The 15823-nt window shown below is 47.8% G+C and overlaps 1 protein-coding gene across 2 annotated transcripts in view; it reads left to right on the forward strand.

The window, feature by feature from the left end:
• The window catches only part of CDC42BPB (CDC42 binding protein kinase beta), a 92741-nt gene that overhangs the window by 28504 nt on the left and 48414 nt on the right, over nt 1-15823 (forward strand). For both annotated transcript variants that reach the window (XR_013762281.1, XM_079130066.1), the window contains exons 2-4: nt 7482-7573; nt 10450-10533; nt 13843-13938. Coding sequence is in view for 1 of the 2 variants with exons in the window: in XM_079130066.1 (XP_078986192.1) it covers nt 7482-7573; nt 10450-10533; nt 13843-13938 (272 nt within the window). In the remaining variant the exon portion in view is untranslated. The remainder of the gene's footprint in view (nt 1-7481; nt 7574-10449; nt 10534-13842; nt 13939-15823) is intronic.

A 15823-nucleotide genomic window follows, 5' to 3' on the forward strand; every position in this document is an offset into this window, starting at 1 on the left:
CTACCCCCCCCCCCCACTATGGATCAGCATCCACTTATCAAAGGAAATATTTGACCTTCGGTTTTAGGGGATTGGCTTATTTCACTTAGCATGATATTCTCCATTTCCATCCATTTACTTGCCAATGCCATAATTTCATTCTTGTTTAAGGCTGAGTAATAGTCCATCGAGTATATGTATCACATTTTCTTTATCCATTCATCTGTTGAAGGGCATCTAGGTTGGTTCCATAGTTTTGCTATTGAGAATTGTTCTGCTGTAAACATTAATGTGGCTGTATCACTGTAGAGTGATGATTTTAAGTCCTTTGGGTATAAACAGGAGTGGGATATGGTGGTTCCAGTCCAGGTTTTCTGAGGAATCTCCATATGCTTTCTAAAGTAGTTGAACCAATCTGTAGTCCCACCAACAATGTATGAATGTGTACATTTTCCCCTGCATTCTTGCCAACACTTAATATTGCTTGTATTTTTGATTATTGCCATTATGACTGGAGTGAGGTGAAATCTTAGAGCAGTTTTGATTTGCATTTCTCTGATTGCAAGAGGTGATGAACATTTTTTCATATGTTTGTTGATCCAGGTGTATTTCTTCTTCTGTGAAGTGTCTGTTCAGTTCCTTAGCCGATTTATTGCTTGGGTTATTTGGTGATTTGTTGTTATACTTTTTGAGTTATTTATATATCCTGGAGATTAATGCTCTATCTGAGGTGCATGTAGTGATTTTTCCCCATTCTGTAGGCTCGCTCTTCACATTGTTGATCACATAGTCTCTGCCTTGCCAAAGGACTTCCAAAGGGCAGTGCTGCATGTGGCACTTGCTGTCTGGGGATTGCTGCCTCCTTGATTGGGGGTTTCAAGTGGAACAGACTACTTTCCAGCAGGAAGACAGATCATCTCAGAGTGATAGGCAGAGGTGAGACCCTAGGATTTTATTCTGGTAATGACAGAGCAAGCCCACAAATGGGAAAGAATGGAGAAACCATTCCATCTGTCAAGTTTGAGTGAAGGAAAAGAGGAAGGCAGGCATTCCCAACCCCTGTAGTCTTGTGACAGGTGTGAGCCATGCTTGCAGTACCCCTGTCCTCCCACGTTGACCTGAGCTTGGAATGAGGGTTTCCTGGTCTGGCCTTGAGGGGGCATAGCCTCCCTACCCTGGCTGCTGGACTTTCACTGCCGGATCTGAAGCCCACTTGGCTTCTGGCTCAGAATATTATTAAAGGGCTTTCTTTTCAGTTCTCTAAAATATCATGTTGCATTCAGTTGAAATTTATTGTTGTTATAAGCATTATAGTTCTGCCATCCTCCTGGGTGGGACAGTTCGTACTTAGCTTTGCTTTCTGGAAGTGTCTGCTTTCTCTAACTTGTGATTCCTGAGGAAGTATCCATGACTGCCTCCCTGCCTGCCTGTGATGGAGAGAGTTGTCACTTTATAAAACATCTTAGTTATTGAAACAAGTGAACGGGTTTTTTTAATTTGAGCACATTTTCCAGAAACTTTGTGAAGGTGTTGATCTTCTGTAGGTTGTCAGCAGCCAGAATGGGAAGTGTTCTAAGATGGGCCTGTGAGTGCTTGCTTTTCCTGCTTGGGCTGGCCAAGAACCTGACCCTCAACCTGTCTCACAGGGGTGTTAGTTGTGCACTCGGCAAAGCGAACCTGTCCACTTCATTTTACCGTTGGCTGTGTTTCCTGGCCCCTGCGTGCTGTTCTGGCCTTTCTCCCTCTGCAGGAGGAACCAGCACAGGACCAGGCAGATGTGGGCCCGTGGGCCCTTGCTGCCTGCTGCCAGCTGAGGCCTTACTGTGCCCTTTGTAGGTGTCCCCCAGTTTCCCCATGCTCCAGCCAGCCCTGCGGTTACTGCCTTGGGCAGTTTCCAGCCTGCTGTCTCTTAAAGGGACCAGAGCAGGAGTGACTGTTGAAAGTGGGGAGGTATTCACAGGAGCCAGAGCCATTGAGTGAAGTTACTTCTGTCCCTCTTACCCTCTGCATGTCAGTGGCCTTTGGGGCCCTGATGCATCATCGTAAATGTGTTATTTGTACCAGATAATGTCAAACTGTTTCCAATTCTAAATGTATACACAAAGCTACTGAATTGAAGAGACTGAGGGGTGGGAGGAACAGTCCAGTCAAATCCAGAGGGAGGCCAACAGCAGGAGCTGGGGAGGGTGAAGTGGGACGTCCGCCTGCCTTCCTGTGGGCTGCTGCACTGGGACACAGCCCTCCTTCCTCTTACCTCCCCCCATCCAGCTAATCTGGTCTTATTTCCTCTCTTGGTAAACAAGACGGGGTGGAGGGGTCATCAGTTTCTCGGTTCACAATGATTTTCAGCCAAAGCTCCTCCTTCCGCCCCCACTTCCTAGCAAAGTTCTCCTGTTTGAAGAGAGCGCTGGGTTCCAGTTTTCCTTGCAGTTTGAATTTTGTTTGTCAGTGGTAACCCTTGAATGTTGAATTCATTAGGTTTTAGGGCATTAAGAGAAGTTCAGGGGGGTCCGAATTATGAAGAAATGGTTAGGGTTAGGGTCAGAGTCAGGGTTAGGGCTAAGTTTTTATTCATCCTTTGGGGTGGAAGCTATCCCAAGATGTTCAATATAGTCTTACTTACAAGAAAGAAAGAAAGCCCTCCTTGAGGAGAAGGTAACCTCTTGGTGACAACTGGTCATTGTGAGCCTTACAGGTAGCAGGCACAGTGGACTGTATTTACTGAGCTCCATCATCATGCCAGGTGCCTGGGAAGTGATGGATAACCTTGTGGGGTAGACCTGCCTTTCTGGGACTTAGAGCAGTGAGGAAGACACCCAGGAAAAAGTGACTTTGTGGCTGGGGAGGGTGGTATCTGGGGGCCTCAGAAGGCGCTAGATGCCACACCTGAAGCCTCAGGTAAAAATGAATGGCACAGCCCCACTCATCCCTGTCTGACTGACTGCAGCTGCAGAGGTGCCAGCTGATTAGTTTGGCTCTGTTCAGAGCCAAAGAGGGGCCAGGCCTGTCTGGATCTTCAGCACGTTGCAAGTGCCTGGTAGATATTTGCTGACCCAGTAGCATTTAGTATTTGTTGGTGGAATGTGAAGGAGAGTTCATTTTATTCTTTGTAAAATTTAAAAGTTATGTTTGGTCTTATTCCATAATCTACAAGTTCATTATTAGCATGAGAGTCCAGTATCATTTCATGTGGTGTAGCTGGTCATTTTCTTCAAACTACCCACAATATCTGTAGTCTTCTCTGCCCCACACCCAGTGGAGATTGAATTTAAGGCCTTGTGCATATTAGGCAGGCACTGCACCACAGAGCCACATCTTCCCCCTTTTTAAATTTTACTTTATTTTTGAGACAGGGTCTCGCTGAATTGCAGAGGCTGGGCTTGGCCTCCTGGCCATCTTCCTGCACCAGCCTTCTAAGTAGATGGTATTACAGGCATGAGCCACAACACCCAGCCAGATTGTCTGTTTTCCAAGAGAATCTCTGTGTAAATGATATTTAAAATTAGTCCTTACTGATTTTTGATTGTTCTGGTTTTGCTTTGCATCTGAATGTTATAAGAGTATGTGTGTGACAAGCTGTATTGCACCCCGGTGGATATAATTCATAAAATTTTGTAGCATTTGTATTCTGAAGAGCATCCTAGACTCTAGATTTAGGTGATGAAATAACATCAGCAGACTGAAAAATGGTTTTAGAGAAAACAGACTGCTTCCTTCCTGCACACCCCTCAGTTGCTTAGCAGTAGAATGCCCTTCCTCTTCCCAGCCCTCACCTCTCCCCCACTACATAAGCTGGTGGTTCCAAAGTGATCCTTTTGTGAAAATAAAAGATAGCAGTTGAATCTGTTTAAAAAACAACAACAACAACATCACTTTGGTCTCTACCTTCTCAGGCACCATAGCAAATAGCTGTTTTTTACTCCATTACCCCCACCTTCCCCTCTTCATCCCAACCTGCCATCTCTGGGTCTTTCCCACTTCAGTAAACTGTGTCCCCTTCATCAAGGTGCCTGGGCTGAAAACCTCCCTAGTGCTCCTGCATCTGTGCATCAAGTGGCACCCAGGTCAGCCTGGCCCTGAGCCACGGCTGATGCTCTGTGTCCACTTGGCTGGCTTGGCCCTCTCCCCTTCCAACTTTAACCTCTACTGCTTGTTTTCCAGTTTGCAACAATTGAATTCTTTAAATAAAAAGTTCAAAAAATGCTTTTGAAACAGTTTCAAACATACAGGAAAGTTGCAAATAATGGAGCTCTCATCCCTGGACTTTGGAGATTGAGTTCTTATGTTGCACCCCCTTGCCTTTGAGTGCTTCAGTGGGTTTCCTACAAAGAGGGATATTCACATAACCACAGTGTGACCTCAAGACCAGGAATTTCATATTGTTGCTTGCTGCTGTGTAGTCTTCAAAGGTGTCAAGCTGGCACTGTTTGCTCACAGTCTTGTGTGATCCAAGGACGGGTGCAGAGCCACTCCTGTGTGACCTTGTCTGTGTCCTGAATTCCCTTCTGCATCAACAGCTCCTTAGTCTCTCCTTGGCTTTCATGACCTTGGCACTTGGAATTTGCTGACCATTCATTTTATAGCATGCTCCTCCTACATGGAGTTACCTGACATTTCTCTGAGATTAGGTTCAGGTTAGGTGTGTTGTGTAGGAAAGTGACAGAAGTGAGGCTCCTTTTTCCAAGTTGTCTGTCAGATAGTGTCAGTTTAACTTTGTCATGTTACTAATGGTGGCTACTCAGTCACTCGGTTTAGGTGGTGTCTGTCAGCTTTTGCTATAGTCACTCACCCTTTTGACTTGTGGTTGACTGGTGTTTTGACTAGGTCTATTCTGTACACCAGAGGTCAAAATGGATTGCTTGGTGTCAGTACAGACCCCTCCTGATTTCCTGCGTCCTTTGCTGCCACCACTGAGCCTGTTTGCATAACAGGATGCTTCAGGCTCACCTTGCACTCTGCTGACAGGGCTCTGGACTTGCCAGAGGAGCTCAGGCTTCTTGCAAGGAGAATGGTGTTTAGAAGCCGAGCCTTGGCACTGCCTGCGCTTGTTGTTGGGTGTTGCTTCTACCAGGCCCCATAGACGAGCTAGGGCCGTATGTGTACATACCATTTACGCCTGTGTATAGTTCTCCATCTATTTATATAATGCCAACAGCGAGGTCACACACAACACCATGCCATCCTGTACCAAATGGCTGATTTCAGTTTTCTCTCTTATCCGTAGCACCTTTCTCTGACAGTGAGGAACCTGCCCTTATCATCTGTGTATGTATCCAATCAGATTTTCTGTATACACCAACCCCCTGCCCCCACCTGGCTTGCTCACCCCCACTTGACGCTCTGACCCTTGCTCCCAGTTATACTTGGCCTAAAGAGGGTGTGAGAGGGCACCTGCAAGGCCAGGAGGAGGCAGCTTGCAGCTCCCCATTTCTTCTCTCCGTGCCACCTGGTAGCTAGCTCCTCATCCTGTCAGCCAGGTTCTTTCTAGTGTAGGCAGCTGGTTCTAGTTTGGAGTTTACCCCACACTTGTTGAACAGCATTGTTACAGTCCCCTCGGGGACCCAGTGTGGGCTGACCAGCCCTTCCTCTTGATACCCGAGTCCCTGCCTTTGCACTGAGAGACTCTAAGACTGGCCAGTGCCGCCCTGTCCTTGGAACTGAGTTGAGCTTTACAGGGCCTTTTACCAGGTGTGTAAACCACCTCCCTTCATCTCTTTGTCCTAAGGGTAGTGGTTCCTGCATCTGCTGAGATCATTTAAATGTGTGCCCTTTTTCATTTCTTGGTCACCTACCTAAGAGTTCTTGATGTTTTCTTGTTCAGATGTCTGGTGTGGGTTCTGTCTGCGGACTCTCTCCAGTCCAGAGGGCAGGGTCATCTTATTCTCATGTTGATACTCATCAGCACCCCATGGGAAATGTCACTGTTTGTCCGTTCCACCTGCTGCACCCCATCCGTCTTTCTTGCCTGGGCTCATCACCTTTCCTAATTAGCTCTTTCGCCCAACCCCTGTGTCATTAGCAGGGTGGTCTGCCATTGTCACTGTCTTTCTGGCTTTAGCTATTGTGAACTTAGAAATACTTACGCATCAGCACAATGTTGTTACTGTGGCATCAGAAATGTTTGAAAATATCAAGTATTCTTTAAAAATGATGTTTTCCCTTAGACTTTTCCTTCTGGGTTCTTCTTTTAATGCCTCTATTTTTAGAAGTTAGCTTTCATCCATGTGGATTTCCTTTTGCTCGATTTTGTAGTTTATCTTTTTAAACTTTCTTACTTGGGTTGTTTCCGCTGTTCTCCTGTCAGACTGGCCCTGATAAATCCATTTCCACCAGTTTCAGGGACACTTGTGCAAAACTGTTACAATGTATAAGCAACAAAAAATGTTTTTGACAGAAACATAGGGAGGAAATCTTGACATGGAAGATCGAGTAACTTCAGGGCAATTAATGTGGAAAAATGAGAGATGCAAAGGAGATTTAGGTCACAGCCATGGTGCAAGCTGCTTTCTGTCTTAGCTGACTTCATCTGTACTGATACAGAATTAGATTAATAATGTGGAGCTCACTTAAAAGCCCAGAAAATGTCAGATTGCACATTTTTGGAGTACTTATTGTAGATACATGTGCAGTGCTAAGAAATACTATACTTGTTCAGTTTTGTCCAATGGTAACATTTTGCAAAACTAAAGTAATGGATAATTTGAAAAAGAAATATATAGGACAAATAGAAGTTTGCATTTAACATGTGAATTTGCACCTGAAGGTGAAAATAAAGACAGGTGTAAGAGCTAAAACTAACAATTCCACCCTGAGAGGGACAGTGGTCAAGACAGTGCTGTCTCTGGAGCTGGATTGCATGGTCTAGGCCTGGCTCTGCCGCACACCCTGTTCTTGGGGAGTGTCCTCATTTGTGAAATATGGACAATAACAGAATTTTACTTTTGAGGAGTGAGGATGAAGAGTACGTGGTCAATGTGGTAAAGTGCCCAAGCAGTGGACTTGGCTGTTAGGGATGCTGTGTGGTTTCTAGGGGCCTTTATAGAATAGGGGATGCTGCTGGCACTTTTGGGCCTGCCATCATCCTGGAGCGGCCTCCTGCTCCCCAGCCATCTGTGGCTTGTGGAGTACAGAAATGGGCCACTCAGAGCGGCCTCACCTTATCTCATGCTCTGTGGCCAGCGACTGAGCTGTCCCTCAGGATAGACAGGCGCACCTAACACCTGTCAGTTGCTCTCTCAGTTGGTAAATCCTGGCTTTGACCAGGAAGAGGAAAAGATTTTACCAGGAGATCTTTACAGTGATGGTATTTGTTACAGTAGACATTACAGCATGGTTGCTGATAAATGTCCACATTAATTAGCATAAACAGACTTTCTGAAACTTTTCACTTATTGAATATTTTAAAAAGTAAACACTTTTTGAAGTATACCTCAGTGTGCCTCAAGTTTTCAGACTGCTAAATTATTGACTAAATTCTTAATACTATTTTTTTCTGTTTACAGCGAAACCATTTACCCAGCTGGTGAAGGATATGCAGCTTCATCGAGAGGACTTTGAAATAATCAAAGTAATTGGGAGAGGTGCTTTTGGTGAGGTAAGAGAAGTCTTACTTAGACAATTTCACCTCTATGGCCGAGGCAGCAACAGCTCCACTCACCTTGGGGACCTGTGCATTGGTATTTTCTGGAGAGCTCTGGGTGGGTAAAACCTGAAAGATAGAGTTAAGAAGTGATCACAAAGGACTGGGTGTGCAGCTTGTTACAGAGTGCTTGCCTAGCATGTGTGAGGCCCTGGGTTCCTCTCCAGTGCTGTGAAAAAGAGGAAGAAAGCTTATGATTGGCAGAAGACTATCAATATTGTGAGACCATGACCATAGTTTCTCTTTTTTTGGGGGGAGGGCGGTTACCATGGATTAAACCCAGGGGCACTTGACCACTGAGCCACATCCCCAGCCCTATTTTGTATTTTATTTAGAGACAGGATCTCACTGAGTTCCTTAGCACCTTACTTTTGCTGAGGCTGGCTTTGAACTCATGATCCTCCTGCCTCAGCCTCCGGAGCCACTGGGATTACAGGTGTGTGCCACTGTGCTGGGCAAGGGACCATAGTTTCTTTTGGGGTGGGGGCCATAATTTCTTACAGACATAAATAAGTTTTGAAAAATCAAATTGTTAATTGAGAAACGACAGCATTTTCTTTAAAAAGCAAAGAGAGGGAAGTGAGGGCTGCTATCTGCATCCATAGTTTGCTGACCCCAGCCATGCCGGGCAGCTTCCCCTGGTCCCTCCAGATGGCGGAGCATCAGCACCTGTTCTGTTCTGACCTTAGGCTCTTAACCTCCTGGTGGTTACTGAGGGAACTTCACACAGGAAAGCACTCTGCCTGCTCTCCTGGTGGCAAACCCTCTGATGTTCCCAGGAAGTGTGCCAAGTGGGCAGTGGTGGTGGTTGTGCAGGACTGGTAGTTTCTCATGTGCAGTTGCTGCTTTATTCTGCAGTATCTCCTGTGGCTATGAAGGCCGAACAGTCCTGTCATGTCTCAGAAAGCATCTTAGTATTTTTGATGAAAGTTTTCTTTTCCTGCTAAAGGCACGTCATTACACCCTTACATCATCTGCAGGTCTTCAGTAGAATATAGGAAAAGAATGCTCCCCGCTGCTCTTGCCCATCTTCCCACCTCCCCTGTCCCACCCCATCTCTGCAACATCCCTGAGGGTTGGGGCAGGGAAGCAAGCAGTCCTCTGCAGCCTGCCCCAGCGCAACTGTAGCTCTGGGTTTTTCTCAGTACTAGGACTGCCAGCCAGATTCAGTTCACCATGTGCTGGGACAGAAAGCCATTTAATTTTTAAAAAAATGTTGAAATATAATTGCCTAGAAAATGCACAGATCTAAGTATGCAGTTTGTGTTTTGACTTATCTGTGCCAGTGTAATCAGTACCCAGTGGATGCAGAGTGCCATGGGTCCCCTCCCCACTTTCTCCCTAGAAAGTGCCTTCCTGTCTCTTCCCACAACACCCTCTCCACTCCATCCCACCCAGGCAGGGACTTTGATTACTACCAACAGGGAAGTTTTCATTTAAAGGAGCCACAGGGAAATCTTTAGAACGCCACATAAAATAAAAAATGTCTAGGTGCTAAGTAACTTGCTGATACTATATGAGTTTTACTGTGCAATAAGAAGACAGATAAATCCTTTAAAATCAACACTGGTTTCCATCCGGAGCACACTGCCACTGCCTGTCTGCCTGGTGCCAAGATTTAGGAGGACAGGCCCACCAAAGCACTGCAGTAACAGCCACACCGCCACAGGGTATTTTGGAGAGGGAGTACAGGAGACACATAAGGGCATGGACACCCTTCATTGTCACCCAGAGAAGGTGACGCTGTCAGCGTGTGACTATAGGAGCACGTGCCTGAGAGTGAGGCTGCCACTTCTTGGCATGTTATGTAAGCCTTCTGAACCTCAGATTCCACATCTGGAAAACTCAGCTGCTAACTGTGCCACCGTCTGGGGTTGTTGTGAAGATGGAGTGAGAGTGCAGATAGACTGCTTAGAGCCAGGCCTGGCACAGGGAGAGCACTCGGGGGGCAAGCTCTCACGAGTCCCTTGATGGTGCTCTTGTGTGGCGTGTGACCTTTAGAAGGGCCAGGAAGTAGATGATTCCATTTGAGAACTCTCTGTGCCACCTGTGTACAGGAGGCATGCTGGCTGCTTGAGGGCCCGTAGCCAGTGCGGGGTGCCTGGGGGGGTGCCTGGATGTGCCCCGTCATATGCAGCATTGCAGTAGCACTGGCACTAGTGGAAGGCTCGCTCTGGATCTGGCAGGGCCTGAGAGACCAGGAGGACTTCTTGGAAGAGGTGATGTGGGAGTTGTGCTGGAAAGGACCTGGCTGACGGCCAGCGTGCTGATGGCCAGCTGTGTGCCCCTGCAGCGACTCAGCTCATCCTCTCAACAGGCCAGGTAGTTGTAAGAACCAAGGCCCAAAGAAGGAATTCGCCCGTTGTTCCGGTGCTCACTAGCCCTGTAAAGCAAGACTTAGATGAACAGTGGGCATTTGCAGAGGCTGCTGGAGGAGAGGTGGAAATGGGTGGGGTGGGGAGACAGGAGCATGCGGATGGGCCCTTGAGTGTGGGGAGAACCCATGGTCTTGATCAAATTTTACAAGGGTGTTTTTAATGTGAGAGGAAAAACGCCAGACATAGCCTTGTTAGAGGACCAACATTCCTCGTACCCATTGCTAAGTATTGAAGTTTTTGGACAGAGCCAGGTGGTACCAGGTAAGTTGCAGTGTGGGTAAAGTTAATTTTGGAAGCATGAAAGGGCAGTCTTTATTTACAGAGGAAACGTTGCTTCCTTTGACAATTTGTTTTCCAGGTCTCTCAGGCAATTGGGATTTCACTGTTAACTATTTAAAGATGTGCTTTTGTTTGATTAACTAAAATTTTGTTAAACTAACATTTGTATTATAGGTTGCTGTTGTCAAAATGAAGAACACTGAACGAATTTACGCCATGAAAATCCTCAACAAGTGGGAGATGCTTAAAAGAGCAGAGGTAAGTGCAGAACAAATAAGTAAGCTGGGTGCAGTGGTGCTGGCCGGAGACCCCAGCTACTCAGGAGGCTGAGGCAGGAGGATCGCAAGTTCCAGACCAGCCTGGGCAGCTCAGTGAGGCCCTGTTCCAAAATACAAAGGGCTGGGGATGTGGCTTAGTGGTAAAGGGCCCCAGGCTTCGTCACCAACACCAACAAATAAGTAAATAATAAGTCGAAATGGGGTGTGTTATGAGAGGGAAGTAACAGTAGCCCTGGGAGGTCGCCTGAGCCTCCCCAGCCCCTACTTCTGCTGCTGTCCTCGTATCCAGTGTCCTCCACACACTACTCAGGGCCCACCTTGAGTCCTTCAGCCAGGATTCTGTCTACAAACAGCAACATTTGTGGAGTTTTAGGCATTTAGTGCAGTCCTGCTCCGCATGCAAAGGGAATCGCATAGTCCAGAGCCCACTCATCTGCAGAAGTGTTGGCACTCCCTTGTGCATAAGTGAAGCTTCTAAACAAAAGTGGGCAGCTGCTGCTTGACCATCTCGATGTGTTTTCTCCTGGTTCTCACTGTCCTCAGCCCTGGTCTTGCCTCCTGCCCGCCTCAGCCAGCAGGCCTGCTGGGCAGGCGCCAGCATGTCCTCCCTGCTGTCTCTGCCTGCCCTGCCCGTGGAGCCAAGCAGCCATTCCTGCAGTGGACCTATTGACCTTGTCCTCTCAGGTCTGCTCCATCCTTGACTCTACTTCACTCATGACTGCGAAGCACACTGTTGTCCCTCCTTGAAGGCACTACCTGTGACAGTGGCTCTGTCACCCAAGCCTCTGACCTGCTCCCAGTGCTGTCTGGACTTGGTTCTCTGACTGGGCCATTCCCTTTGCACAGGCCACTGCTACCTTTTGGAAGCTCCTGTTGTGATTCCTAGCCTCATCTGCCACCCATGCCCTCCTTGACATGTGAGGTGGCCTTGCCTCTGTTGTCCTGGAGTTCTTTCCTGTTCTGCCAGCGGTAGCTGCCGCCTTATGCAGATGATAGCAGCTGGCGTCTGTCCACTCTCTTGAGCGCCTAGCCTCTGTGCACTCAGCAGTTTCACTTCAGCCTGCCACCAGCATCTCATCATTTGGGGTGTTCTTTCCTGTCCTCGCTCACCCCTCTTCTCTGCTGTGCCACTTACAGCCCTTCATTGCTCAGTAAATGCATGTGGGTTGACTGAGACCCCACCATTGTGCGGTCACGGGCACCCCACAGCCATGGGGTGCCTCAGCCATGCACATCCTGAGCATCTCCCCCTCACCTCCGCATCTTCCTTCATCCTTGCCCCTTCCCCTTGTGCTTCTCTGGTCACCTCGTCCTATGTGGCCCTTCTCCCCATCACTGGAGGAGTGAGAGCAGCTAGTGCTGTGTGAAAGAGCGGGAGGTGCGTGGCATGGACCCAGTGCCCCAGCTGGCAAGCAGCTCTTACAGAGCAGTGTGACGATGCCACTCAAATATGGCTACACAGACCCAGCTTAACTGGCACTCTTGGAGAATGGGGAGGTGTGCTGGTCATCGTGACCACCCGAGAGTTTAGGTAATAGACTGAGCTTGAGCCTGTGTTGGCATGTCATGGTAGTCCTAAACCATTGGCCTTCCAGTTCTCATTATTAAACTTATTTTAAATCTTATATTTTACAATATTGACGTTAAGAAGTCTTTGTTTTAAAAGCATAGGTGAAACAAGATCAGATAGAGGAGTTGCTAGGCTGTGTAAATTCATAGTCAGACCAGGCTGGGTTTTTGTTTCACCATCTTTGGTCATTAAAAAAATACCAAGAGTTTCTGTTATTTATTTGTTTGTTTTGGTACTAAGGATTGAACCCAGAGAGCTCCATCCCCAGCCCGTTTTATTTTTCATTTTGAAACAAGGTCTTACTAAGTTGCTGAGAGCCTCACTATGTTGCTGAGGTCAGCCTTGAATTTGTGATCCTCCTGTTTCAGCCTCCTGAGCTGCTGGGATTACAGGCATGTGCCACTACACTTGGTTCTCTCTGCTGAATGATGTGTATATTTCCTGTTGATGGGTCACTACACAGGCGAACCCAGCTGAAGCCCAGCTTTTCTCTTTACATGGAGAGCAGTTCCTCATGGAAATGACATCACAGTGCTGTAGGTTCCTGCACTGGTATGTCCCTCAAAGCCAGGGCCTCATCCAGCCAAGGACCCCCTGCTCTGTCCCTCTGTCCTTGTAGAGGCCATACTGAAAGACAGGAGGCCAGGCACACCAATGCTTAGCATCTTTCAGCCATTTCTGCTCCAGGCCTTGCGTTGGAGTGACCCAGTATTGGCAAAGGGGGCTGCTTGTCTCCACATCTGACTGACTGTTGACCCCTTGTCTTGTGATAATTCATAACATTGGGGTACATGGACCTCAGTCATTTTGTTTTGAAAGGAAAATGTCAAGAGTTTTGAAAAGTTAAGTTCTTGGAAAACTCAAGTGAGAGAGTAGTACTTGTATTTCTGTTAAACTTTGCCAGTTCCAAACAGAAGAGTGTTTAAATCTTATTATGTCATGTGCTCAGTAAAGAGGAGACATTATTATGATTATGCCAGAGACTTTGTAACTTTTTTTTTAGATGGACACAATACCTTTATTTTATTTATTTATTTTTATGTGGTGCTGAGGATTGAACCCACATGCTAGGCAAGTGCTCTACCACTGAGCTGCAATCACAGCCCCAGACTGCGTAACTTTTAAGTAGATGCCATGTGCCTGTCAGGGCTGGCATGTACACTCTCTTTCCTTGCAACCACATAACCACAAAGGTGCTCCTGGCCATGTCTCCAAAGCTGTCTTCTGTCAGGTCATCTTTATTATACTCTGAATAAACCACATTTCAGATTGGCAAACAGGCATACCCCTGTCCTGCTGGCCACACACTTGCTCAGCAGGTGGAGTGAGGAGGAGCTACTGTGGGGTGGTACACACCCCAGGACCTGGGGAGCAGGTGGGCGGTGTTGCAGAGGGCCCAGTTAGGAAGATCCTGTTGATCCACCTTGAGAATGGCATGGCTTTGTGTCCTGGGCCACAGGCAAGGCCCTCAGGGAGGGCAAGGCAAGTTGTTTCCAGCAGCCCTTGAGCATACTGTGCCCCAGGGCTCAGTAGAGGAAAAGAGCAGAGGCTGCTGGGGGTGACCATGCATTTGGTTCCAGATGATGCGATGGGCCAGCGGCCAGGCATCTTATCCAGAGTGGCTGTGACAGCAGGGACCCCCTGCTGGGAATGTGCTCAGCAGGATGTTTCCCGCCCCCACCCCAGTGGACACAGACTGACTGTCCTAATCCCTCGCAGACTGCCTGTTTCCGAGAAGAGCGCGACGTGCTGGTGAACGGTGACTGCCAGTGGATCACTGCGCTGCATTACGCCTTCCAGGATGAGAACTACCTGGTATGTCCGGTCCAGCCTCCTCCCCACGTTGGCTGTTCCCTTGCCACACTGGAAACTAAGACAGACGGTTTGGAACTCACCTTTCTCAAATACGTGTTTGACTTGATAAAACTAAGGACCTTGTTTTACTGTAGTGATCAGATGCAAATGTTAATAATAGACTTGTGGAATTTGGTGTATTGTTTTCCTGCAATCCCTAGGTTACTGCTGGGTGTATCATATTTAAATAATCTGAGGGTTTAAAACATTTTCTAATCTGAATTTATGTGTAAGAAATTTACTGTGAGGATTTAGAATGACCAGGTCTGGCCTCACAGCTGTTCCTTCTCTGTCCCTTGGGCAGCCTGTCAGGGAATGCCTTCCACTGGCCTAGTGGACCTCCTCCACAGTCTGGTACAACCATTGTTGTCACCAAAGTCTCCACGCAGGAGCCAGAGGCCCTCCCCTTTCCTCAGTGATTGACTTACCTGTTCACCCTGAAGCTCCTTGGTCATGTGTTTGATTTGCTCATGAGAAGCACGGTAAGGTAGGATTTCTTTTATTCATCTCTGTCTCTCAGGCATCAAAGGAATCCCTTAGATCTGAACACCCAGCATTAGGTTAAATGTCGTGTTATGTTCTTTATTTACAATTAAAACCACGCAGAGTGGCAACTGGTGTCTGCTGGCCACGCGTGATACACCAGGCTGTGCTTATCTCAGTCTTCCCAGGACCCTGGGAGTTGGACCTTTATGATTTTTCCATTTTATAAATGGGTGTGTGTGGCACAGAGAGGGTGGCCACATGCCCACAGACCTCACATAGATAACAGCAAGCTTCCCAGGGTCCCCGCCTAGGCCTGTCTGGTAGGGTAGGTGGCAGATGCTTCTGGGCTGTATCCATAGAAACCCTGTTACTTCCTGGGTCAGTGTGCCCATCCTGAGGACTCAAGTGAACTGTCTTCAGTTCATTTCCTCTTTTGGTAATCACTGAATAGACTTCCCTAGGAGAACTTGGCAATGTAGATCTGTACATAAGCTAGATTTTTTAATTTTCTTTTATTTCAAATATCCTTCCATAATCAGCAGAGCATGCTCCTGTCATGCATTAGCCAGGCATTACCAGGTGTGGTCTAAATCAAGACACGTCAGTTAGAGATTTGGGGTTTGCCCAGTGAGGACAAAAGACGTTCGGGATGGGAGAACAGAGGTGAGGGTGCTGAAACTCCCTGGGGTGTGGCTGTGGGCCTGCAACAGGTGGAGGAGGTGCGTCCCTTCTGCGTGGGAGGTGGTGAGTGGCAGGTGTGGGGCGTGCACTGCCTCTAACCCCCTGGGGACTGTCATGCGTGGTGTGATTTCTATTGTAGGGACCCAAATGGGAATGTTGTGAAAATTAAACCCACTTTACCTGCAGCCATGGAGTTGCTTTATTGACCTGGCCTGGTGTCCCTGAGGGCTCAGTGGTGGCATTGTTGGTTTAGTACTAGACTACCTCCATTTTCCACCCTTGAGTCCTTGCCTGTTTCCCAGAGGCCATCAGCCTTGCACTAGTAGCTGTCCTCGCTTCCTCCAGGGCACCTTTGATGTCTCTCACTGTCCCCACTCCCCCCTGCCCTCCACACCTAGCATGCTTACCTCCCACCTGGAGCCTGCCATACCTCGCAGTCCCTGCCAGGGTCTGTGGGTCCTCTCTGCTCACTAGGCTCACTTGTGCTCTCCCGGCCTCTCGGCACACAGGCCTCTGCCTGGAGCATGACCTCTGGCTGCCCTTGGTCCTCAGCTTGGACCTGCCCATGGTCTATGCTTGGTAGCCTCTGGTCACCTGCCACATCAGGCAGATCTGCTGTCTTCTGCCCTTTCTTATGTTTGCCATAGTTTATTCCTTTAGTAATGTGAGCTCTGCTCAG

Source organism: Sciurus vulgaris, assembly GCF_902686455.1.
Source record: "Sciurus vulgaris genome assembly, chromosome: 2".
Lineage (NCBI taxonomy): Eukaryota > Metazoa > Chordata > Mammalia > Rodentia > Sciuridae > Sciurus > Sciurus vulgaris.